The sequence below is a fragment of the Mastacembelus armatus genome, chromosome 16 (genome assembly GCF_900324485.2).
Source record: "Mastacembelus armatus chromosome 16, fMasArm1.2, whole genome shotgun sequence".
NCBI classification, from domain to species: domain Eukaryota; kingdom Metazoa; phylum Chordata; class Actinopteri; order Synbranchiformes; family Mastacembelidae; genus Mastacembelus; species Mastacembelus armatus.
Genome location: NC_046648.1, coordinates 18,045,470 through 18,071,977, shown reverse-complemented (window position 1 = coordinate 18,071,977; position 26,508 = coordinate 18,045,470). Strand labels below are relative to the sequence as shown.

Genomic DNA, 26,508 nt, shown 5'->3' with positions numbered 1-26,508 from the left:
TGTGATATAACATTGTGTGTTGATCCTCATAATTTGTGTGTTGATCTTCATAATTTTGTCATTTTGCTTAAAATAAATCACAGTTTTCTGTTCATAATGAATCTATTGTTTCAGCTCTAATTTGAAGTTACAGGGATTTTTATTTTATTGTTCACAAGTTTATGACTTTTGTTGAATAAATAATTAATGGCTTAACAAAAAAAAAGCTGTTTAATCAAGGAAGAAAATAATTGTTAGTAGCAAACATATTTTAGAAGTATTGTTCATGTGTGTGAGCATGCTTGTCATCAGGTGATTGCAGAAAACATACTGCACACATGCAGATTTATCAAGCGTTTACCATACGCAGGTAGTTCATAAGGCTGGTCCCGTGTTGCCAGATCTGAGGTGAGGTGCAGCTGAGTGGTTTCACTCCAATTTCCTGACTGCGGTTCAATTCCCTCACTGCGCCCACTACCACATGCACCGCATCAAACATCAGTGCTGATGAGAGCTGTGGAAGGGGAAGAGGAAACACGAGAGGAATGAACGGCAAGAGAGGCAGAAAGAGGAGGGGAAAAGAGCCATGGGAGAAGATGCAACGAGGGAACAAGAGAGAGGCGTGAGCACAGATAGTTGAATGTTTAACAAGGACGGAGGGAAGGAGGCAGAAAAAAAAATCAGAGGGGAGAAAGAATAAAGGTATGAGCAAACCAGTGGGGAGGAAACATAAATGGCTACATCAATACCTATTAAATACAAGAAAAAAGACTAGTTGAATCTTTTTAAATGCTCAATGAATCAGTTTAAGAAATAAGGTAGCTTAATGTTACTCAGCACACGCACACACACACAAAGCTCTAAAAATTACTCCTGAATTTGCATGTGTGACTACTCATGCATCAAAGAGACTTACCGCAGGGCCGGGGTACGTTAGGTCACAGCCTTCCCTCCAAGAGAGGTTCAGGCTCCTGATGAACTCCAGATAGAAGGGATGGGTGGTGTTAAACATGGAGAAACCCACAATGTTGGACTGATCATCCACTATATCATCCAGTCTCAGCAGGGGGAAATCCTAGAGAAGCAGAGAGAGAGAGAGAGAGAGATAGAGAGAGAGAGAGAGCGGGGAAAATGTTTGCAGAGAGAGACAGAATATTCAGGTGAGTGACAGTGTTGACAGTGTATCAAATCAGAAGAAAAATGCTATGCAAAGAAAAGTGTGATAAAGAAAAAAAGAGACTACAGTGAGTGACAAAATCTAATCTCTGAGGGAGAGAGAAAAAAAGGATATAGACAGCTGGGAAAATGGGAAAACAGTGATACAGGGGAAAGAGAGGCTGATGGAAATGACTCCAGTAGCTTTTCAGAGATATACACACAAGATGCAGCATCTGAAGCACGAGAGCACATCAGACACACAGGGCAAAAAAAGGGGGGGGGGGGGGGGAATAAAAATCAGGCACACAGCATAAAGTGACACATTAATTCAAATGGTTGAAGGAGAGGGAAGCGTATCAAAGAGGCAGATGAAAACAGCAGAAGTGTAGAGAAGGTGGCGGGTGGCAGAAGAAGGGTGCATCACGTCTGTCATCACCTTCACCTCAGACCCCTTTTTCTTCAGTTTTTTTTTTTTTTTTTTGACATCTTCGTCTGCACTTCCACATCTTTGTACAGTGTGTTCGTTTCTCAGATCTCACCCTCTCTCTCTCTTCTTCTCTCCCCCTTCATCTCCTCTCTCTTTTTTCTCTCTGTCACCTCTGTCTTCTTCCTTTATTGAATACTTTCCCCACCTTACACTGTTGCTTGTTCATAAAGGGACAGACGAGGAGGAGGAGAAAATGGAGGAACAGACCCCACTAAAGGAGAAAGTGAAGAATTGGTATGCTCTTACCATGGTCGTGAGAATATACTTGTAAAATGCTGATGTCATCCCCAGCTCTGATGCCTGTAGACCAGAGAAAAAGAGAGAATAAAATAAAAAAAAGATGAGGCGGGTGGGATACAGAATGTGGACAGAGAGATTAACAAAAAATGCAGAAAGATTGAAGGTAGAGTTAGTGAGGGCAAAGGGGAAGAGTTACTGAGAGTCAGAGAGCAAAGGAGACAGTTGGGGAACAAAGCAGGGGAGAATGTGGGGGAGGAGAAAGGGAGGGAGAGGAAGCATACGCTAATCACAGTTTTACATCATCAGGCTAACACTAGGACATTTTGCTGAGGGCGGACAGCCTCTTTGATGTGTCCAGCGGAAACCCCCCCCCCCCCCCCCCCATGCATTCAAACTGTGACTCACCGAGCTGGCTATCGGCATCACAGGCCATACTATGAATCAGAACAAGCCTTGGTAACATCTGCACCACGTCCCAGCACAAGATATTCTTTTGTCAAATACTTTAAGAGTGTAAGTGATTGTTGCTGGCAGACATGTATAAATATTGTTCCCTATGCTGCCCCAGAGGGCAGAGAAGGTAAAAATAGTTAATTCTTTTACGACAACAAATGTATCGCCTCGGGAACTTTGAGAAGGAGTGTTTTATTATTTTACAGATGGTAAGCTATGCATGCCCTTCATGACTGTAACCTGAATTTCCCACATGAATGCATAAAAGAGAAAAGTGCAAATCCCCTTGAATGTTACTGGGTGTAATGTATACAAGACTAAATTTGAATCCTGAACATGTGTGGGTTGATCTGAAGAATGTATTGATCCTTGAAAGTTGACCTTCTTCAGGATGAGATAGGACACAGAAGCGTTGGCGTCAATGATGATGGTTGCCACTTTGTCATCACGGATCTCCTTCAGCAGTGGTGTAGGGTCCAGGTTGTCATCCAGCATCCTGATTGACAGCGTTTCCCGTGAGATGAGAAAGCGGCGGACCAGTTCCTCCAATCTTAGCAGGCCTGAGGCAGAGCAAAGGCAGAGCTGAGCTGAATGCCAATGTATCAGTAAACACAGCTCATACTTACAAAACATGAGTTTTGCGGGACCTATGAAAATCTTGATTCATCGTCAAATGATAATATGTTTGTATCAGTTTTGTGAAGTATGATCAAGTTTACAGTGTCAGGATTCACAGTTTCTTTCTACTCACACTCCCATTCACACCTATGGGCGATTTAGAGTCACCAAACAACCTAACCTCCATGTCTTTGGACTATGGGAGGAAGATGGAGTACACTAACCTATTTGACACAGTTAACAGTTGGGCTGGGGAAAAGGTGATTAGTTCTGGTGCAGCTAGCGCCACCAAGTGGCCATTTATACATTAACACTGTTTGACCATAATGCTTGAACTCTGATGCATCAGAGAAAAATATTTACCCATTGATCCTTTCAATCCACTTTACTACATCCATTTATACCTAAACAGACTTCCCATTACCATTAACATTTTGCAAAAGTAGGCAAAAGTACAGATAGACTTTATTAAATAAAATGTTTTATTTGTTATTATATTTTATATCTCATACAATCTTTAATGTTCTTACTGATGCAATCTAATCTTCACTAAATTTGGTATGTATAGTACCTGAATGGAAGATAGAAAAACACTCTGCTTTGATAAATAATACATAGATACATGGTGTGTCTCAATTAACATGACATGGTGCTTGTGAGTCTGACTCAAATGAAAGTCAAAGCCCTAAAATTCCCAGACAGGGTTTGGTATCCTAAAAAAAAAAAAAAAAAATCAAAATAACAAAATTGTAAACATTTTCTACAAATAATAGAATAACAGAATAGTAAATGTGGGCATCGTGCAGCTTTGGTTGAGGTATGCACTGTTTGAGTGCTTTGTAATTAACTTTGTGTCTGTTGTCTCATCCCTCAATGTTTTTCAGTTCTTCGAGTGATGTGTGTACTGTGAGTGAAATAGTCTGTCTTTATAAAACTCAAAAACCTTAAACTAAATAACAAAACTGGAGATGCAAGGATTCTGCAAACCCCTTGGAAAAAAAAAAAGGAAAGAAAGGGCAGAACAGCTGCAGGAGCAAAAAGACTGAAATACAGTACTTGAGACAATTTGCCCACTTCAAGTGAATTCCTCTTGAAAATAAGCATAACCAATGGCAGTCAAGACTCACTTGACATCCTGCATGGAAGAAGCCTTTACTAGAAAGTCTACCCTGCTGTTTCCTAATTGTAATTCTATACTAAAGCTCCCCTAGCTATGTAAATAAGTGGTGAGGCATGGATCTGGGGGACGGAGGGGAAGGAAAGAAAGAGGAGAGGAGGGGAGAGGTAGTGTGCAGAGCCCTTCAGCAGAAGAAAGCCTCTGTAAGCAGTGGGGTAATCACTGAACCAGGCCAAAACTTTAATTAGTTTGAGGAAGGAGGGGAAAAAAAAAAAAAAAAAAAAAAAATCAATGCACTTTACAGCTTCCTTTCCACACCCTTCTCTCAATTGGCTTCTTTCATATATTCTCTCTCTCTCACACATAAGCTCCAACCTCTCTATCTCGCTCGTCTTAGCCCTGTGCTCTAGTTAACTCACTCTGTCTGTATCCATCTCGCCCCTATGCTGCCACCATCTCCTCCTCTTTGTACTCAGTCACTCCCTCTCGCTGTCCTTAGCCTCATCCATCTTATAAAAACAGTATAATGAAATTGGGCTCAGTAAGCACGTTGTGATATAGGTATATTAAGAAAAGGATACATCAAAAAATACCCCAAATCTCTGACTCAATCCCATTCATAAGAAAATCTATGGACTGCTACCTGCATGAACTAAATAAAAGAAAATTAGATTTCTACCATCATGGTTTTACAAAAATGATCCGTTTTTAAATACATTCAGATAAAAAATAGAGATCATGTCTACCACCCTTGGACACACCACTCCACAAAAAGGGATTGCATTCAGCCACTTCACTGCCAAAGCAGAGCTGCGGACATAGACACTCAACCACACGTTCACACAAGTTCCCCTCACTCCATGTAAAGATGTGCAGCATACTCAGGCGCAACAGTACACAGACACACTCCTGAAAACGTAAACTGGCACTCAAACATAAGCTCAGGTATGAACAAAGTTAACCAAGCACTCAGGGGAAAAAAAAAAAAAAAAAAAAAATCTGTCACGCACACACATACTGTGCCACACACCCCCACACTGTCATTCAGAGTGTGGAACAAGTCTGTTGAGTGGCAGTTAGCACCTATTCTGCAGCCATGGCAACCAGCACCATGGCGATAGATAGCGCAGCCAAGTGGGTCAGAGTCTGTGAGTGTGATAACCTTGTAAAGATCACCTTCAAGCCAAATATATTACACACACACGCATCCCTCAGTCTCACCACCATTAAAAGCAGCATCTTCTAGCCCAGATGGTAAATCAGGCTATCTGTTGCCTCTAATTCTTAGGAGAGGAAAACCCTGGTGAAAGACAAGGCTCTTATCTACTCATTCAACTGATGATCAAAACTGGAAAAAAGATGTCTGATGCCATTTCAAAGCTCTTTTAGTTCAGTGAAATGACAAGTCCACAAGGAATTCAGCTTAATTTCAGGAAACCTTTGGAAGGCTGGCTAACTGCTGGGGAGATAATGAAAGCCTCTAAATGATTGAATCCATTTTTCATAATATCCCAGCTTTTTGTTTGTCACCCATCCTTTGTTTGTTCACCATCCACCCTTTTTACACTGCCATGAGAAGTGTTCAGACTTCAATGGTCCCACTTATTCTTTATATGACTGCCGGTTCTTGAAATTGTCAGTACTCGTATGGTTGTACTTGGCTGCTGTGAGAGGTCAACAGCTGCACGGAAGCTCATCCCAGTTCAGTTTCACTGGACAGATGTGACAATAAGTCAGGTGATTATTATTCAGTGCCAAGGTTTTGCCACCTCCTACAACATATAGTGCATCCTGACATGTGTTCACAAACCTCCGTTCGAGTAGTACAACCACCATCTGACCAAGCCCTTGACTGGATGCAACTCTCAATAGGACAGTGCATAATAACATGCTCTTTCAAAAGAAAAATAAAGAAGGCTACTAACTACCTGAATCCTCTGCGATGTTCAAGTTCACTGAGTGTCTGGCAAGTTATATCAAATGTCCCCTAAATTCATTCCACACTGGAAAGCATTTCAAACACGAATATTTATGAAATTGGTTTGGGCTAATAACCCTCCAACAAGGATACACAGTGCACAGTGTGCAAGAGCATGAGTTATAAAAAGGAAGGTTGCAGTGTGAGCCATGTTCTCATCTCTGACAACAGACAGAACTTTATGACCAGACTGTCAATATGAGTATCCAACAGTGCAACACAGTCATATCCACCCCACTAGTGTGAATGTGCCAGCACTCCCACAGAGGCATTTGCAAACTCACATATACACTGCATAAATAAGCTCAAAAGAACACAACTGATGCATTTACACCCACCTAAATACATCCATAGCCATGCAGTCACACATAATTTACTGTATAACTATACAACAGACTGCATGGGGACTCACACTCAGCTTTGGCGCAGACCAGGCTGGCTGATGGGTAACTGAAAGAGCCTAAGATGGCTCCTATGGCCAGGCTCAGGTCCTCATTGCTAGGGTACAATGTGACAGAGGCAAAGCGCAGGTACGGCAAGCGAGGAGTTTCCTCTGGACCAATTTTTACATGAGGGATCTGTAAAAAAATAAAAATAAAAAAATAAATAAAAAAAGAGATGGGAGAGGAGAGAAACATTAAGGATGGCAAACACACCAACAGGAAAAACTGTAAATAAAAAAGATCCATTAGAGAGGCTAGAGGGTACAAAGAGATACATGGCAAAAGAAAAATGGCAGAGGCAGGACACAGAGAGACCTACGGATAAAATACTAAGTTAAGAAAGAGGAAAACCGTTGGAAGAAGTGGATGATTGTTAATTATAAGAGAAGGAATTCAATAGAGAACAACGATCAAATCTCCAGATACATTCATCATGAAGTCTGTGTGGGTAGCAGAGGTAGTAACTCAGAAAGCTGTACTATACAGTATGTGCACAGATTTGTACACATCTACACGTGTGTGTTTGCATCCACACTCACCTCCTTCTCTCCACATATGTGACTGACAGTAGAGCCAGAGGCGGGGCTGGAGGCGGGACCTATCACAGAGACGACGCCTTTGGGTAGAATCTGACACACTGAAAGGTAAAATGCAAAATAAACACTGAATGCACAGACATACACATTCCCTCTGCTTCGTTGATGGCAGCACAGAGCTGGCATACAGTCGGAGCTGCAGTCAGGTCAAAAGTGTGGAAATTTAAAATGCAAGTAAAACTCAGAGGACACATTATGATTTCACTTTAACCACTGATTCTATTGTAGCAGCACAATCTGTCTCATTATAATCTGATTTATTTTGAGATAAATACTCCAAGGACTACAGCAGGGTAGCCCACGGGTTGCCTTCTGCTATTATTCGCTTGTTTACACAGTCATTTTAAATGATTTTTAAGACATTTTTTCTCAAATTACATCTCTGGCATTAGAACAATACTAACAGATTGGTGATACCCTTCAATTAACATATGCCAGTTTGTATTGTTACCCTTTTTGCAGGAGGACATTAATAATGCAGGAGAAATGCTATTCATGAAATTATATGGCTAAAGTATTAACTCAGTTTCCCCAAGTCTCCATTATATTCACATACTACAGTGAATTTAGGCCTAAATGTTTTATACCTTTTGTGAACACATATGCCAGCACAAAAGTATTCATGTGTAGTTGTTCTTCATTTGAGTCAATTACCATGTTTACCTTTAAAGACCAGAAACAGGGGGACCCAACAGACCTCGTTCTGTCCAAAAGTTGCAATGGTCTACCTACAAGCACCTTTAAAGCTCACTAATGAACATTTTATATCTCATTTGTTTAATCTGTACAAAAACCATGGAGTAAAAACATTTATGGGGTGTTATACAGGACTATTTTCTTGGCTCTCAGCTGAAACAGTCCCACACAAAACCCTTGATAATATAGCAAACTGTTTTTCTTTAAAGTTTAGTTGTTGTACAGAGTAAACAAACAAACTGCAGCGTGCTAATTAATTAGCTGTAAAGGGGTTTTTGTTACCTTTGGACAGAGCCAGGCTGGCTCCCATATTTTCCCTGTTTTTACATCAAGGTAATGTAACTAGCTGTAAGCTGCCGTTTTGTATTTACAGTAGCATGCTTAATTTTGGCAAAAAATCAAATGAGCAATTTTCCCAAAATGTTCACTTGTTGCTTTAAAATGAAATACCTACTATTGAGCAGTATCCATAACAGTCAGAAGTTGGCCCATGTTGTACATTCAAGGGCAAAATTCTTTATGCTACCAAAAAACTTCAATGTCTGTGTACACTATGTCCCAGCTGTGCACCAAATTCATAGCTTTCCAACTAGACACCTGAAAAAATACTAGATAGGTAGAGCAGAAATGAGTATGATGACTTATGAGTTCATCTTACTGGTATTTTAATTCATCCCAATTAGTCCCCCTTAGTCCCTGCCATTGTCTGTGTGAGCGCATACACCCACACTCTGCCAGTGTGTGAATGTGCATGTGTGACTGCAGAAAGTCGTGTGTGTGTGCAAGCGTGCGTAAATGCCTGTGTGCAGATGTGTGCGTGCCAGCATGCCTCAGACAACCGTAGCTGTAAGATGATGAGTTTCTGATCCAGAGACTAAAAAACCCTGCAAGCAAACAAGCCTGTCAGAGTCTCCTGCCCATTGGTCAAGGACGCACACACAAAGACACGTACATACATGCCCACAACTCAAGCATGCACATATGTACAAAAACCTTCCTGAATACACAGACATTTTGCCAGTAGCTTGTGGCAGGGTCACTGACCCAGTAGAACGGGAACAGCGAGACTCTGTCTCCTCAGTGGCTAGACTCAGCAGTACATCTTCAGTCTTTACAGACTCCAGACAATGTGTTTTAACTCCGTGCATCAATACAAATTCAACAGAGCAGTCTTTGTGGTATGGTGCCGCTTATCTTGGGACTGCATTTCTAATCTGTACTAGTATTTCTTGATTTGTTTTTGACTTGGTCTGCACAGCAAACAATGCCAGCTGTTACTAGAAGGCACTGGTCAACTATTTGTAATTAAAGAAGCTCAATGGCTCATTACTGGTCTCCAGTGACTTGTAAACTAAACAGGACTAGCTCTTACTGGGTCTGTTTTGGAATAAAAGCTGTAGTGCCCAGTAGTACTGTTCCTTTCTGTACTGGTCACTATTAATATTAATAGTCTTTGTTACTAATAATATCTACTGGTATTTTTAGTGGTCACTTTTTGCCTGTGTTAATTAGACACTATGTCCTATGGCATTTAGCTGGAGTTCATCCCTCTCCGGTGGGTTGTGTGAGTCTGCTGTACTGGTCTTCATTGGCAGGCACTGGCTCCACTCACTGGTGTCAGTAGTGTCGTACTGGGAGTCTTTTTGCAGCTCATATATGTCCACCTCCACCCGGGCTCGGGCCGGACCCTCCATCACACTGTTGATGTTCTCCCTGGCCAAGGCGAGCGCCAGCCGCTCCCCACGCCCACACACGGATTGGTCATCCAAGATTGCAGCTAGAGAGGCAGAAAGGGAAGCATGGATGAATGGAACAAAGGAGTGAAGGAGAGAAAATGAAGATGGAGGGGAAGAACCAGTGAGGAGTAAGAAAAAGATGTGAGGAAGTGAGAGGTGGAAGATTTTTTAACAAAGGTATCCATGCTCATATGTGGGCAGGAATGTGTATTGGGAAGATAAGTGTAGTATGTGATGATAAATACGAAGTGAAATTCAGGAACAGGAACAATACTAAATAAAACTGTTAAATATTAAGCTGGAACTAAGGATAAAACAAAAAATTCATCTACCTGTATCTCCGAAGCACAAGTGAGTCATTATATCCTTTTGATTTATGCTTTACACAAAGTAAAGTGTAAAAACATCTCTCACCTTTGGACAGCCATGCTAAATGCAAACCCCCTTACTAAAAATGTAAAAATGCCATAAAAAAAAGCTTTGACTTCACAGCTAAATCACCACTGCAAACATTTCCAACAATGGATGGAAAAATGATGGCTTCAGCTTTTGACTACAGACCTTTAGCTTGTATCATTTTGTCATACCATCTACAGGAAGTTTAAAGTCCAGAAAAGGAGAGACAAGTTGTGGCTCGACAACACCTCATGATGAATGTTTTAAGATAAAATGAAAAACTTCAAAATGGAACAAAGCATCTGTGAAAACTTTATATCTGCTAGTCATTCTTTGACCAAAAATAGTTTACTGCACTTTTTGGACACCAGCAGGTATGCTTTGCAGTCATCTTGTCTTTAATTGCACTGTCCTCTCTGATAATCCCCACTTTGCACCAAAGCAGAATGAGAACAAACCTCATCATATGCTGAGGAGGTATTTGAACCAGGTGGAGTGGGAATAGAGGGATGGCCACTCACCCATGCGGACGGAAGATAGCAGGGGAGCCTGACTAAGGGAGCGTGGTGGCATGGTGACTAGCAGGAAGGAGAGGAAGTGTACTGACAGCAGCAGTGCTGGCAGAGCCGGCATCTTCTACTGCTCCTCATGGAGAATGGTCTGCTGGCTGCCTGTACCACCACCTGCAGGAGTGGTGGACACATTGCAAGTTATTAGACACTGTCATTCTCCTGACACAATATATATCTTTTATAAGATGCCATGTTGTAGCTTATCTTCAGTTTACAAGTGGGAGGACCTGTAATTTTACCGAACATACAATAAACTTCATATTCAGTTCTGAAGATGTTCACTGTCATGTCAGAAAGGCAGCCTAGACCCATGCACACAGCCTGTCAGAATACACACAACACAATACACTACACACATCTCTATTCATGTCTTATGTTGAGAGACAAGTGTTTAGAAGTGACAGGATTCAGCCTTGAAGAGATCTCCAGAGGCAGTTCACCATCATAACAACTAGCAGACACGTCACCGCACATTCAGTCACACACACTGTAAATACACATGCATATGGACATATAAACAAATGCAAACACACAGATACTCAGTCATGTACTAGAAAGAATAAGTGTACACATGCACAGAGATTCACAAGTACAAAGATCAGTGCTGAGAATAGACACAAGGCCATGTTTTCCATAACCTAACCTCTGCCTCGAAACACACACACAAACACACACATACACACAAAAAAAAAAACTCAAAGAGTTGAGCTGACTTCCACTCGTGCTAAGCAGCCCTCTACAGGAGTGACAAAGTGTGGCTCTGACTGACAACATGACAGGGCAGTGTGAAAGGACTGAGAGATGAAGGCAGGAATGAAGCCAGACGAGAGGAGGAGGCATGCTGTGTGACAGGTAGACAGGCAGGTTATGGGAGGAGTTGCACTGGTGATGATGGTGATGGTGGTGGGGGCTGTTGACCTCGCAATGTTTCATACATCAGGTTTTTTAGATAAAAGTCTCATGGCCTAACTTCGTCCCTTGCAGCTGTAAACAGGGTTGTGCTGGAGCATTAGGATGCTGACCTTTGACCCTGACAAGTGCATGTCAGGGCAGAAATTAGTTGGTGTTCTGTGTCTGTGCATACACTTGTGTGTACCTCAAAGAAGCAGATGAGGATTTGTGGTCATATTGAAAAAACATCCTCCCACCCTTGCTGCCAACCTTGATTTTTTGCTGCCATTTTCATTTTGAGATCTTCACTTTGGCTTTGACGCTTAAAGCACATCAGAAAAATCTGCAACCTTGTGCTTTTAATCCATCTCCCCCTATGATAAACCAACTACAGTTTTTTTTTTTCCCTCCTTTTCCTCTTCACTTGCTTGGCAATTACTGAGCCCCCATTTCTTCTGGTCTAACTTTACGTGTCTTTCATTTGCGAGTTTGTTGTGTCAAAGGGTGGCCAGACGTGTGTGTGCGAACATGTTTGTAATACTAATGGCATGCGCCATACTGTGCAGATGGCTGTGTTGCTCTCATTATGGTGACCACAGCTCAAAGTGAACAGAGGCAGGGCTTACTTGAGGCCATCTGTATGTGTGACACAACATAGAACAGGCTCACAGTGAGAATATTGTTTTTGTTCCCCCACTCATTGATTAAGGAAAAAAAAAAAAACTTTCTTCTTCTACCACAGTATGTTACATTAAAGTATCCAGTAGCTAATTACTGCGAAAAAAAACAAAAAAACAAAACGAAAACAAAGTTTCATTCGGTTGTGATATGTGTGTGTGCATGTGTATGGCGGCATAACTTAGACATGTGCAGCAGAGAGAGTTACGAAACAGCTGATTATTCTGACCACACAGTGAGATTACAACACTACACTACAGACAGCTGTGCATTATGCTGCCCACTGTTCCATTTTGCCAGCTGTTACTACTGTATTCTGTTTCCTTCCCACACCAGTGGTCTCTCTCTCAATTTACTCCTCATGACAAAGTGTGTATGGTGTCCACAGCATGTATGGGCATGCAGTTGTGGCAGTGTGATAGCGTATTGATTGAGCCCAGCTGAAGTGACCCTCAGGTGCAGTCAGTCAAAACAATGGGGAGCCTATCATGGATGCAGTGCATTTCACAGAATCCATCCGATTGGCTATTACCAAGAAGCAGATTGCCATGATGACAAAAAAGATCCTAACTGAGGCTATGCTTTCATCAATGATGAGATGGAACCGGTGCTATTTCACTGTTAGTGAGAGCTATTGACAGCAGTAGACAGAGAAGATTACAGCATCTATACTCCAAGGAGATGGAGAAGAGGGGGGAAGGGAGGAGATAGAAAATGTGATAGAAGTATGAAGAATGAGAGAAAAAAGAAGCAGAGGGAACGTGCTGGAGACGATGAGGGAATAAAAGAACAAAATTGAATACAAAGAGAAGAGATTGGAAAGTATTTCTGCAGACAGAGAGACGGATAGGTAGATAGAGATGGAACGACAGAATAGTGGTGGAAAGTACATTTACTCAAGTACTGTGATATAATTTTGAGATACTTACACTATATCTGTATACTATATCTGTATCATTGTTATAGATTAAGTTCCAAATAGCACATTAAGTAAATTAGCTCCATAGCTCATATGCTGCAGTAAATCATCACAAATAATAGTAATTCAGCATAGACTTATGCTGCCCCATCATTAATTCAGTAGTGAAACCTATCACAGGGTCCAATGCTTCATCACTATTGACAAATTTTGTTTTCATCATTGCTCTCTATATCGACACAAAGAAAAAAATCATAGTAATACTAATTTCTGAAGCGGACAAAGTTCCCAAACTATGTCACATATCTTGATCTCTTGCCTCATGTTCTCACATTTCTCTTAAAAAAGTTGTTTAGTCCTGCCTGATTGAAATACACTATAAAACACAAACACTTTTAAGGCAGCTATTACACTACAAAGTACGCTAGTACTTTCACTTTACACAATTTACTTTAAGCATTAAGCTCCTCAACCTAAGTAAGTTTTTAAATGCAGGACTTCTGTGACTGATTATTAGAAAGCAAGCAGCTATATAATGTTATAATATAGTACAACCCCAATTCCAAAAAAAACAAAAAACAAAAAATTGGGGCACTGTGTAGAATCTACATAAAAGCTGAATGCAATGATTTGCAAATCCCATAAACCCATATTTTATTCACAAAAGAACATAGAAAACATATCAAATGTTTAAACTGTGAAACTGTACCATTTTAAGAAAAAAAAAAAGGTAATTTTGAAATGGATGGGAGCAACATATCTCAAAAAAGTTGGGACAGAGGCAGCAAAAGCCTGGAAAAGTAAGTGGTGCTTAAAGCTGGAAGAACTTATTGCAACTAATTAAGTTAATTGACAACAGGTCAATAACATAATTGGGTACAAAAAGAGAATCTTAGAGAAAAGTAAAGGTGATATAATTTTGAGGTTCATCAATCTGTGAAAAGCTGCATCCACAAATTGCTGAACCATTTCAGAATAATGTTCCTTAATGTCTTTAAATATATCATCATCCTAAAACATGCCACGTTCTCTGGGCCAAAACTCATGTAAAATGGTCTGTGGAAAAGTGGAAAACTGTCCTGTGGTCAGGTGAATCAAAATTTGATTGGCCTCTGGACTAAAGAGGAAAGGGACCTTCCGACTTGTTGCCAGCTGTTCAAAAGCCTTCATATCTGATGGTATGGGGGTGCATTAGTGCCTATGACATGGGCAGCTTGCACATCTGGAAAAGCATCATCAATGTTGACATATATATCCAGGTGTGAGGGCAGCATATGCTCCCATTCACATGACGTTTTTTTCGAGGAAGGCTTTGCATATTTCAGCAGGACAATGCTAAACTGCATACTGCATGTATGACAACAGCATGGCTTCATAGCAGAAGAGTTCAGGTGTTGAACTGGTCTGCCTGCAGTTCAGGCCTTTCATTAACTGAAAATATTTGGCACACCTTGAAACGAAAAACATGACAGAGACGACCCAGGACTGTTGAGCAGTTAGAATCCTATATCAGGCAATAATGGGACATTTCCAAAACTCAAGCAAATTGTTTCCTCAGTTTCAGTTGTTTGCAGATGAGGGGATGCTACAGAGTGGTAAACATGGACCTGTCCCAACTTTTCTGAGACGGTCTATTGTGAAAATGGGTTTATGAGATTTGCAAATCATTGCATTCTGTGTTAATGTAGATTTTACACAGCATCCCAACTTTTTTGGAATTGGGGTTGTATTATAAGGTGGAGTGACTGAGAGAAATAGACACTGTTGGAGAGAAAGAGAGAGCACAGTGAGATATTCTTTCCATGTTTAATCTGCGAGGACTTTGTGTCTAGTTGCTATACGTGATCTGTTGCTGTAGTAGTACATGGTTGAGTCCCTGTAGCGGCCGGTTGTCGGTCTGCGGGGAGCTGGAGCAGCGAGAGGGCTGAGCAGAGTCAGACTCATCCAAGCTGCACAGAAAACAGCGCTTCTAGCCCACCCCCCAGTTCACTTTCATTCTGCACCCTGCTGTAAGTCACCCCATATGCTGGCACCACTGAGAAATACACAAAAGCAAAACTACATAAATATCCTGACTTGCTCAGTGTGTGTGTGCGTGTGTGTGTGGTGCAGGAGAGGCAGAGACAGAGAGAATGGAAAGTGAGAGAAGGGACATTCATCCCAGTTTGAGATTTAGCTGTTGGTGCATGCATTCATCTCAGTGTGTGTATGAAGGCATATGCATATTTGTGTGTGTTTGCGGTTCTCTTTGTCTGTGTGTGTGTGTGTGTGTGTGTGTGTGTGTGTGTATGCTCAAGACTTGGCGGCTTGCTTATAGTGTCTGCAGTGCCTATTATGAAAGAGAAAACCGTAAAATCAGAGGTCTTAATTATCTAGAGAGAGCGTGAGGGAAAAGGGGTGCGTGGCAGGCGAAGGAAGGGACACAAAAGGAGGACCAGACTGGATGTTGGCAAGGGGGGAGGACTGTGGGTGTGGTGGTGGTAGTTGAAGATATGAGAAAAAAAAAAAAAAATCAAAAAACAAGTGAACGTTATCTTGCCTCACACCCCCCAGGCAGATGAGGAGAGGATGAGCAGAGACTAAGGCAGAGGAAGCAGAATGAGCGATAACAGGGGAGGAGTGGAAGAAGAGAGGGATGCGGAGAAAGACAAAAACAACTCAGATGGAGAAGAGTAGCTTGAGGGGGGGATGAAGAGAAGGAGAAGAGAAGGATGTTGTTGGGAGTGGGGGGCTGGAGAATCATTTGTTTTTTTCCCCTTCTGCCTTATTGTATGACACAAGGAAATCTGACAGTTATCATAATGGAAGGATGAATCATTCTCATAATTGAATTTGCAAGTGGAACGGCTTCACTGGCTGTGGATTTAAGAAGACTGTACCACCAGCCATCATGGGACACAAGTGTTATTTTGCTCATTCTTCTCACATTTAATAGTCATTGTTGACTAGAAAGAGCCTGCTGCAGACAACTGGGCTGCTGTCCCTGATTGAGCACCCTTAGACCATTTCAGAGTATTTGTTCTGAGCATTTGTTTGTTTGTTAACCCTCAAACAATACGGTCAGGTGGGGTTGGTGTGTATGTACAGGGAAGGTCAGTGGGAGTGAACAAATACCAAGGACCCTTTGCTCCCCCCTTTCAGCTTGCTTTAGGATTAAGTGTTTAGTATATGAAAGCATCTAATATAAAAGCAGAAGCAGATGTTCTTGGTTGCACTGACTCACACTTGTATTTCGCATTTTCTCCCTCTTCTTCTATAACATCTATCTCTCTCTGTCTGACCTTAGTCCAGATCTCTATAACCCCACCTCACTGTTCCTCTTATCCCTTTTCATCACTTCCATTTTGGGGGGATTTTAGCCCTCGCCTTTCATTCTTATAGCCATTGTCAGTGTTAAAAGTTTGTGAGCAGTTGGATTTGAAGAATGCCAGAGTTTAAGAAGATTTATTCAGGCAATTTTATTCTGCCATGAAGCTGCTACATCTATCTAAAGTTTGAATTGTGTGTGTTGAGTGTTCGGTAGAAGAAAGGTAAATGTTTCATATCTACTCTACTGTAAAACCACTATAAATGCAAACTAAACCACATAAAGGGGGTGGACAAAATAACATGAACAGATAGGGTACATAATGGTAGTGGTAGTAATCAACACGACCTTGAGAAGCTCATAGTGTGAAGTGTTTTGAGAGTTCCCTCTCCCTCTAGTGATGAGAAAAAAAATAAAATGATCATCTGAAAATATAGTGCAGTCTAATACAGCAAAATCACAAGCGTCATCCTCAAACATCAGTTGACGTAATGCTAGTTTAGAAAATGCAACTTCATAGCCATTAGTCAGACATCTTCCGGTCTTAGGGACACAAATTTGGGACTGTGTTTCATATGATTAGAAAATGATTCACTTTGGATTTTGGCCTGATGGTCAAACAAATCATGGTGCTTGATGACATCACCTCGGGCAATGGGCATCATTTGTAGAATAATGAAAATAAAAGTCAGACAAAAGACATAAATAGAAATTTTGTGTACTTAAAGAGGTAAATGCATGAATAATAATTACTCTGATTACTAACTACACAATATTTATTACTGGGAGAATATCACACTGTACTGAATTTTACTGTGTCCAATCCAAGTAACCTCAGTCTCAAGCCTTCTGTCTCACAGATAATCCCAACCGCTTCCTATATGTTTTCACCTTGTCCTCCCTCAACAGGGCTGCAGACACTTTGATCTCTCATTGTCACCCTCTCTGCTCTCTCCACTCCTCTCCCTCACTCTCTCCACCTTCCCCCCACCATCGTATCTCCTCTCACTCAGCCTGTATTTATTTTGTCTCTTTTCCTCTGGAACACTCTATACCCCTGTCTCTTCAGTGACCTCTCTCTTCTTTCTCCCTATCTTAGCTCTCACCGGTCTCTTCAATCTCGACAGTGCAGTTTCTCTGTTACAGTCTCGCCCCCCTCCCTCCCTCACTTTCTCTCTTTCTCTCCCTCCCTCTCTTCATTCGTTGGACATGGATAAATTCTTCCCAGTGTTCTCCTTGACAAAGAGGCCCTCAGTCAGTGACACCGGCTGCTTGGGGAACCACTGTGCTCCCCTGACATTGTCACATCTGAGTATGTCATGTACAGGCATACACACAAGGATCCACAAGCTGCACACACATGCACCAACTCTCAAGGAAGGTTCAAAGAAAATCTCATGCATGTTTGTACGTAAGCACTCATCCTTTTGTTTTCTCTACATCTGCATCCTGATGCATGCCTGCCTGCTATTTGTTTGTATGTGGAAGCAGTTTGCATCTGAGGATTCCTGCATGGATGTGTACCACCCACTGTTCAGATTCAGATCAGAGCAGTTTAATCACAATTAGAAAATCCTCCTTGAACTCACTCAACCCCTGGAGCTAAAATTTGAATTTAGAAGAAAGCCTTCACAATATGTAAGTGATATTATTACACACGGCACTGCCAAGATAACAACATATGAGTGAGAATAGAGTACTGTCGGTTTAAATCAGTGGTCAGTTCGAGTATTTTATACAACAGTATTCCTACATACTTCAGCAGTTGACTTATTATCATCCCATTGTAAGAGTATAAATTTTTACAGCTTTTTTTGTAGTTGTCTTTTTTCCACCTACAGCTATTGCTTTACAGCCGGCCATTCAAAAAGAGTCTTTTTGAATTGCTTCTCCTGAGACATCTTTTCATTTTTTTTTTTCACTTACATGCTAAAGTTTTTTTGGTTTTTTTTTTTTTTTTTGTGAGTGTGAGTGGTATTTTCCTTGTCTTCTTAGAGAGCTTGTAAAACCCATTGAGACATTTGGATGTTGGCTATACAAATAAATCTTGACTTGATTTGACTTGGCACACAGGCTTGCGGGATCTCGTATTAACATATTCTTCTGTACATCTCAAGTGAGTACTAATGCTGAGTTTTTACATTTTGTACACTTACTGCCACTGTAAAGTAGAAAAATAAACATGTTACTGTACATCAGGAAAGCAGAGTCAGATGTTTAGTTTGAAGCATCAGTCAGAACATGATGACTTCACTACACAGACGTCTGAGAATCATCAGAAGCTGGTGAGAGAATATTGCTCTAAAATAACTACATATATACAGTGAACATGAAATAGGAAACGGAAACGACACCGCTACATGCAGACAAAGTGTTTGCTTTCGCACTACCATAGCTCTGTGATGAACCAATGAACTGCTCTCCCACTTAGACACCCACGAGCCACACATACACACACACACACACACACACACACACATATAACAGATACATAGAGACATACACAAACAAACATAACATATTCATGTGGACACACACATAGATATGTACACACATACACAGGTTGTGGATTACATGACTCAGATGGCATTTGCTCTTTCTGTCTCTCTTCCTCTCTTGCTCTCTCATTGTGAGGTTTTGCTGCCGTGGCAACAGAGTTGAGGATGAGAGGAGGAGGAGGAGGAGGAGGAGAAGGAGTGAGAGTGGGGAGGGGTGTGAGGGAGCTGGTGATGGAAACAGGTAAATGAGTGATCGGGGAGTCAGAGCCCAGTGGTCATGTGAGGCGGGGCTTTGTTGGTGCTGCAGTGTGTTTATGTGTGTGTGTGATTGACGGCGCAAGTAGTGAAAGGCAGAAACAGGAAGAATGTTTTCGCTACGTGACTTGGAGCGAGTGTGTGTACTGCGCCTGACTCGGGTGTATGTACTGTATGAGGACATGTTGCGTGTCCACTCAGATTACAGTTGTATAATTCTGTCACCCACGAACACATCTAAAATTGGTCATCTGAGCTCAGGACAAGCCATTCACATATGAGCGCTGATACAGAACGACTGGAGGGAGAGGCGATAAGCCAAAAAAATACATGAAAATAAAAAGCCAACTGAGTGCTGTGAAAGTGCTCTTGTGATTCAAGTTTACATGTGGGGCTTCTGGTTTGTGTTTTCGTCTGTACTAATTTGCTCTGCAGAAAGCAGCATGCTCAAATTTGGTTTGTTTTCAGCTGCCTGGGGCAAGAGACAAATTCTCTCTGACTGCACTTCTCAGGCTCAGTTCAACATCTGAAAAGGACTCAGTTGCAAGTACACAAAGTAACTATGCAAAGACCACAATATTTAGGGCACAGCAGAATAGGAATGATCATGCTCTCCAATAAAGTTACAATGTCAAGTATTACTATATAACTCCAAGGTTAAAATCCAGTTAACAAACAAAGGCTTACATCATGTTTCTACCGACTCTTTCATTTAAGACATTTCACAGAAAAATCAATAGGAAATTTGTTTCTCTGCTCAAGGAACGTGTGCACGGATGTGTAATAAATGAACACAAATCATCTCCAAGTAAGATGAAATGTATTTTTATGGTCGCTGCAGGTATTATGAAAGGCTTTTAGAGAGTCAATAAGACTATATAAAAGCATCATTACAAGTTTCCAGTAAATGTATTTCTGTGAATAGACATTTAATTTGATCACTGAAATGATAAGACAAGGTGATAATTTCAAAGTAATTTCAATGTGTAAATACTTGCTGACCTGTTCGGTCTTCCTGGTTGAATCAAAGCATTTCTGTGCATATTAGCTACCTTACGTGTCACTGTAATACATTAATGAGTTCAGTATTCACCAGGCAGCGGAAGAAATAATAATATTTAACGCAAGCAAATGTAGTAATTATCTTCTTCATCTGACGTTAAAATAAAATAGCCGAGATCTGCGTTAGTGGCAAATGGTGAATATACAGTATGTTGTGTAAAATGCCACAACCTTATTAATCTGACTGAACTCAGCGACAATCTTAAGTCTCTGTCTTAATAGATAATACTGATGTTGGCCTTTATGTTACTATAGCAGAAAATTTACTAAACTAATTCTACACATGGCATCTACTATTAAATGAATTCTTGTAACAATACGAACAACTCTAGTAACTCTATTTCATAGCCCTGAATGTGCATGTAAAGGAATAAAATTATATTGAACAGTGCTGGATTTATGGGATTACATAATTGACCAAATTATTCATGAGCAATTTCATAAAAACAGAGCATCAGCACATGGGGAACAAAGAAACAAAACAGAATCGTCCATTTTAAAAAGGTCACAGTAGCAATATGATAACATAATGAAGCCATAGGGGGGTTTTTGTCTTTTTTTTTTTTTTTGTCAATGTGTCTCATGTTGAAAACAACATGGGTATGAATATTACCCATCACCTTAGATGATGTCATTCCCTCCCTCCATTTATCCATCATTTGAGATGCTAGTTGTAAGCCATATAAAAATTAATGTAGATATTCATATTTCTGTAGTAAGTTGAGGAACTACAGTAAAAAAAAAAAAAGATTTTTTAGTATTCTGTTTGTGTTAAGCCATAAATTATTCTTTCACACAAAATATTTTATCAGTTTTACTGTACAAGCCTAGAGACAAAAAATACATTAATATTTGTCTTTTCATACTCACCATGAAAACCTGCTTCCATCCAACCACATTTCATTGAAATAATCCTAAAGTTGTGCATATGTTCTCTCTCAGCTGCTTAATACAGATTATAATTGCATATAGTGAATTGAAAGTTTAATTTATTGGTATTTATGTTGTTTAAATTGCCCAGAGATAATTTGTCCAATCCTGATTGATGTTAGTCTTACTGAGCTATTCAATCGACTGTGATACATAAATCAGACCAAATTAGTCATGTAATTGCATTTCTAGATTTGTGACCTCACCAGACACTAATAGTGGATATTTATCCAAATTTGATTCCCCTAAAGAGTATTTCAACAGTTTACCCAAATAGGCATGTGTCCTCAAGATGTTGTATAATTCTGTCACCCATGACTGAATCTAAAATTGGTCATCTCTGCTCAAGATGAGACATCACACTATTAGACCTGATAGGGTCTGACTGGAGAGGAAAGAGGGGACAGGCAGCAAAATTTGGCAAAATGCAGAAATGTGGAGTAACTGGGCACTTTCAAAATGTTGTTGTGCATCAGTTTTGCATTAAAGCTTTTTATTTGAGTATCCAGCTCTGCTCTAATGTACTGCAGACAACAGCATTCTCAAAGTGCTTTCAGAAGCCCTGGGGTGGAGACATTTTCTTCTTTTGTGTACTGTTTAGGGCTATCTGGGAAACAAACCAGGACAACATGAAGCAAAAGGGAGGGCTTTTTCAGGTTTCACCAGCTTCGTATGTTGGAATGGTATTTACTATCACTGATGTGAATGAGTGAACAGATTACACATTAAAATTAATGTGATAAATGTGCAAAATTTACCCTGACCAAAATATATAAAAGGAATGAACTAATAGATTGAAAAATGAAATAGTAAAGTAATACTGTTTCAATAAATGCCTTGCTGAGCTACAAAGAGTAATTATAAAAAGAAGATTTTAGAACTCAATTGTGTTGTGATGTTGGTAAGGGGTGGAGTGGAAGAAGAGGTGTTGTGAGCAAACGCAGTTACCTTTGGTCAACAGTTAGTATAAAGTTAAAAACTGTTGTGTCATGTGTAAATTCCTAATTTCATCTAGTTAAGTATATTTCCAGCTGCTCAAATTGTGCTTTTAAGACATAAGCTGTTAACTTTAATATCTATTACATCTTATGATGATATTCAGCCCAACGTCAACAGCTCAGATTGAAAACATTGCATGTGACAAATGATGAATAATTTCTTGCCATTCAGGCCTTGATTCTGTGTGTAAGTCAATATTTAATGTCTTACACCAGTTGAGACAAATTGGTTGTTCCATATCCACCATATTCACAAACTATCTGTAAGCTAAGCAGGAGAGCTGCTTCACTGCAGAAGAGCCATCCAGTTGAAAACGAAAATACATTAGTGCTTATTTGTGGCAGAAACGAAGGCCACTTTCAGGTTGTCTGTGTTCGTGTTTGTGTGTGTGTCTCTATCACTAGCATGTAACCTTCATAAGGTCAATTAAGTGATTCAGATAGTCATTCAGTAATCAAACACTGCTGGCTACATTCAGTTCTGCTTTCTGATGATAAATTGTTGGGTATTACTCCCCTGGCTCTATGCTAATATATGGTAGCATATGCTAAAATGTCTGTTAGAATATTTATACACTAGTACCATATTTAATACTTGATTAACATTTGTTTGCTCCATTGTTCAGTAAATCAGTACCAAGCACTGGTGAATAAATGAATAATGCATTTAGTTAGCCCATGGTACATTAGCCTTAGAAGTTCCCCAACTTACTAAAGAATTATGAATATCTACATTCATTTTTTATACGACCTACAAGTGGCATCTCAAATTAGAATCACTCATTCAAGTTACTTGATCTAGGTCAGCTTTAACTCAATTATGTATGAGAAATGTGTGTCTGTTTAATTGCTTATTTATTTTAATTGCTATTTGCTGTGTACTACCACCGTTTCAGGCCACCAGCTGGTTTTACACTTTTGAATACAGAGTGAATGAAATTATTAAAACTAAATGGTTTGAGGGTGAAAGTGATCTAATGTCGTGCAGTCACACGATGTGATTACATGTGTATAAGCATGAATTACATGTAGTATGTGCGGCATATTATGACATCAGGAATGATGATTCCACCCATGCTGTATTAGGAATATAGAAATAGAAATCACATAATTAGGCATTTGGCATGCAATAGATGCATCAGAAATAAGTTTAGATAGGTACAGTATTTGCAATAGTATCTGGCTTGGGCCCAAATGTCACAGGCTCTCTCCATTAGATCAGCACCATGAAACAAAATCCTTTGCACTGTCAAAGGAGCTGCTGCATAAAACTCTGCAATCATCATGACAATGTCCAAAAACTGCCCAAGAGAAGAGAAACCCGACTCTTTGTTTCCATAATAATCCATAAAAGAGTGGACACAAAAAGCCACAAAATGGTGTTATGGGCGATGGTTTTAATTGAATCGCCCATATTAGCATTTTAACTGCAGTATATATCTAACAATGTGTTGCTGTCCATGCTGCAGTGGTGATTATTGAGGAACATGGCTCAGGATTTGGCAATAAAAAAAAAGAACAGAAAGCTTTTTGAAAGCCTTATTTTTGATGTCCTGCACATCTGAGATAAATGTAAAACAATGGCATTGCAGACCAGTGACTGCAGTTCCTGAATTTAAGCTCCAGTGTTTTTACATGATGCCCTCATCAAAAATTTGTTCCCTGAGGAAGAAATAGGGTACGATTGGAGAGTTGCCCTATATTTGGCTCAGTTGCTTTCAAATGCAGCCTGTCAAGTTGCATTGCGTGTTGCCGTCCGCTTGGTCAGGTGAGTTATTGCCAGGACTGTTGCTTAAACACCCACCCCCCACCATACACACACACATAAACACCCACCCCAAGTCATCCATTACTGTGCCTGTCAGCCAAGCGTGCAATCAATACGCTCCCTCCGACAGTGTGCACACATGTGATGGAAGGCAAAAGCGAAGGAGAGGAGGAGGACAGCTAGGGTAAAGAGGGGATGCTGGAGAATAGGGAGAGAGAAGAGGGGCAAAAAGGCTGGGGAGGCAGGAAATGTTAGTGATGAGAAGGTGTAGGGCTCAGGGACTGAGGGTGAAGGAACAGGGGAAAAAAGAGATAACATGAAAAATATCCAGAGACAGAGAGCACTAATATATAACAAAACACGGAGATAGAGTGAGTGTGGGAGTAGGAGATGGAGACCAGAGATAGGGAGTGGCAGAGGCAGAGGAGAGATGGAAAATAGAGGCAAAAAAGAGAAAATGCGTTTGAGAGAGAGAAATGGAGAGAGGTTGTGGGTGGATGAGGAGAATGCTATATATAATGGCTGAAGTTCAGGAATAGATTAGAGTAATTGTGTTTTGTGATTACCTAACACTCACATCTGCAAACAGTAGCAGCCACCAGCTGACATAAAAGACCACACACACACACACACACACACACACACAAATACCCAAAAAACTCACACACACACTCATTGACACACATACACGCAGGAATCCACTCGGCAAAGTAACACTGACACATGCAGGCCAGCAAACCTCATCGTCATGCTAAACTGAACTAACCCTCCACTAAAGGGTTTCTGTCGTCTGGCCCGGATTGATAACAGAAGCAAACACTAACCCCTCACAAACACAAACACACTCCTGCCATGCCACTAACACATCTCATATGCATAAAACGCTTCATAATCGCATATAAACACACAGACATGGCTGTATTGTAAACACTCCATCCAAGTAGCCATGCTACTCCCAACACAGACATACAAAGATATAACACACAATAAACCGTGGCAAGGGCATAAATTGTTCTTTTCTTGTGCAAGAACTCTAAACGTTTCATACTTTTGAGAGGAGGGGTTTTAAATAAGGTTTAGCACTTACAGTTGAGAATCTGAAAATGCCTGGAATTCTGGCCCACATCTACTCCGTTTTTAATCTGTTTGAGCCTTACGTGTCTGTGTACACTTCAGTGTTCACATAGTGACTATGTTTATAATCTTATCAAATTTCATTAAGGTGTTATATGAAGTCTAACCGTGATGTGGCATTATTAGGGATTCATTCTTGCTTCAGTTTGTTAACCCGTTCTGCTAAAATGGTAGGTTACAGTTCAGCTGTGTGGCAAATTATCTTTAAAAATAACTGTAAAATTTGTCTAACAGCTGGCTTAGTAAGACATTCAACAGGTGGAGCATCGCTTGTAGAAAACAGTGGCAATGTTAAGTAAATATATAAACAAAAAAATAAATTTGATCATTACTTCGCTGTAGTTCTCTGTTTAAAAAAAAAAAAACAATATAAAAATAAAATGAAGGTACCAGGGGATGTGCACATATGAACATGTGTTTATGTGTATTTGTGTCTGGCTCCCATATTGTTTCTTCCAACCTCGGGATTACCTGCTCCCAGATGGGCCAGTGCTCATCTACTTCTCCTCCTTTGATTCCAAACAACTGGGGAAATTAGCTGTATATCTATGTTTGTGTGTGGATGTGCTGTATAAACGTCTACACAACATAGCCTGGTGTGTTTCCTTACATTCTGATGCGATGAGAGGAAAAGCTGAGGGCTCAGAGGGAATGCTACAGCCAGGACACAGGAGGAGCCGATCTCCTCTCAACTTAGAGAACAAATTACTAACAAAAACTAACTATCATTTTGTGTCTCCTTAACAAGCTGCGGAGTCCAAGAATATCTGAGTGGGGAGATAGTAATGGAAGTGCTCCAGTTTCATGCCTGCATAGAGCAGGCCGTGAGCTGCACACAGCCAAGGTGATCCCTGCCAGCCATTTTGCCCTGCATTTAGTATTCATTTTCCAGGCGATCAAACCCACTGCCAGGAGGTGGAGAGTATGTGTGTGTGAGTATTAACGTGCTCTCTCAGATTGAGTGTGTGTGTGTGTGAATGTGTGCATGCATTAACAAACACATGGATGTGTAGATGTAGGCTTAAAACCTTCACAGACAACAAAAGTGCCTGTGCACGTGTGAGGATGTGCGTACGTTAATGAATTTGCAAACACATGTGCAAGGTTCATTAGGAACACAGGGGTTGGAGCCAGAATAGGCCAGGGGCCAGCTGACCAGGCTCCCTGTGCACAGCCAGTGGAGTAAACCTGGATGTGTAGAGTTCCTGTTGGGGAAGGATAAGGAAGAAAGGAGGAACACAGGAAGTAATGAGAGGGGAAATAAGAGGCAGTAAAGGAGGGGTAAGGCAGGGAGAAGGATGGTGAGTGGAAAAAGCTGGTTTGGGGGAGAAAAAAGAGGAGGAGAGGAAAGGAATGATAAGGGGCAAAGTAAGAAGAATGAGAAACCAGGGGAGGAATGAAAATTGTTCAGCTCTGGTGGTGGTGGTAGTGGAGGAGGAGGAGAAAACAGGAGAAACAGGGATATATGACAAGAACTAAGTAACTGAGCAGCAGTGCCCTGGCAGCATGTGGCGGAGTCAGGCAAGATGGCTGCAGGGGACAGAGCACCCGGCCAAATATGGTCATCAGGACCCAGCTCTGTCCTACTTTCTCTAATGG

The 26,508-nt window shown here is 40.7% G+C and overlaps 1 protein-coding gene across 1 annotated transcript in view; it reads right to left on the bottom strand.

The window, feature by feature from the left end:
- Positions 1-26,508, bottom strand: part of grik5 (glutamate receptor, ionotropic, kainate 5) — a 65,672-nt gene that overhangs the window by 15,532 nt on the left and 23,632 nt on the right. Inside the window, exons 2-9 of the mRNA XM_026316977.1 lie at positions 10,419-10,580; positions 9,378-9,542; positions 7,013-7,110; positions 6,443-6,608; positions 2,699-2,877; positions 1,871-1,924; positions 896-1,054; positions 341-493 (exon numbers count right to left, since the gene is read on the bottom strand). Coding sequence (XP_026172762.1) covers positions 341-493; positions 896-1,054; positions 1,871-1,924; positions 2,699-2,877; positions 6,443-6,608; positions 7,013-7,110; positions 9,378-9,542; positions 10,419-10,530 — 1,086 coding nt within the window. The 5' untranslated portion in view covers positions 10,531-10,580. The remainder of the gene's footprint in view (positions 1-340; positions 494-895; positions 1,055-1,870; positions 1,925-2,698; positions 2,878-6,442; positions 6,609-7,012; positions 7,111-9,377; positions 9,543-10,418; positions 10,581-26,508) is intronic.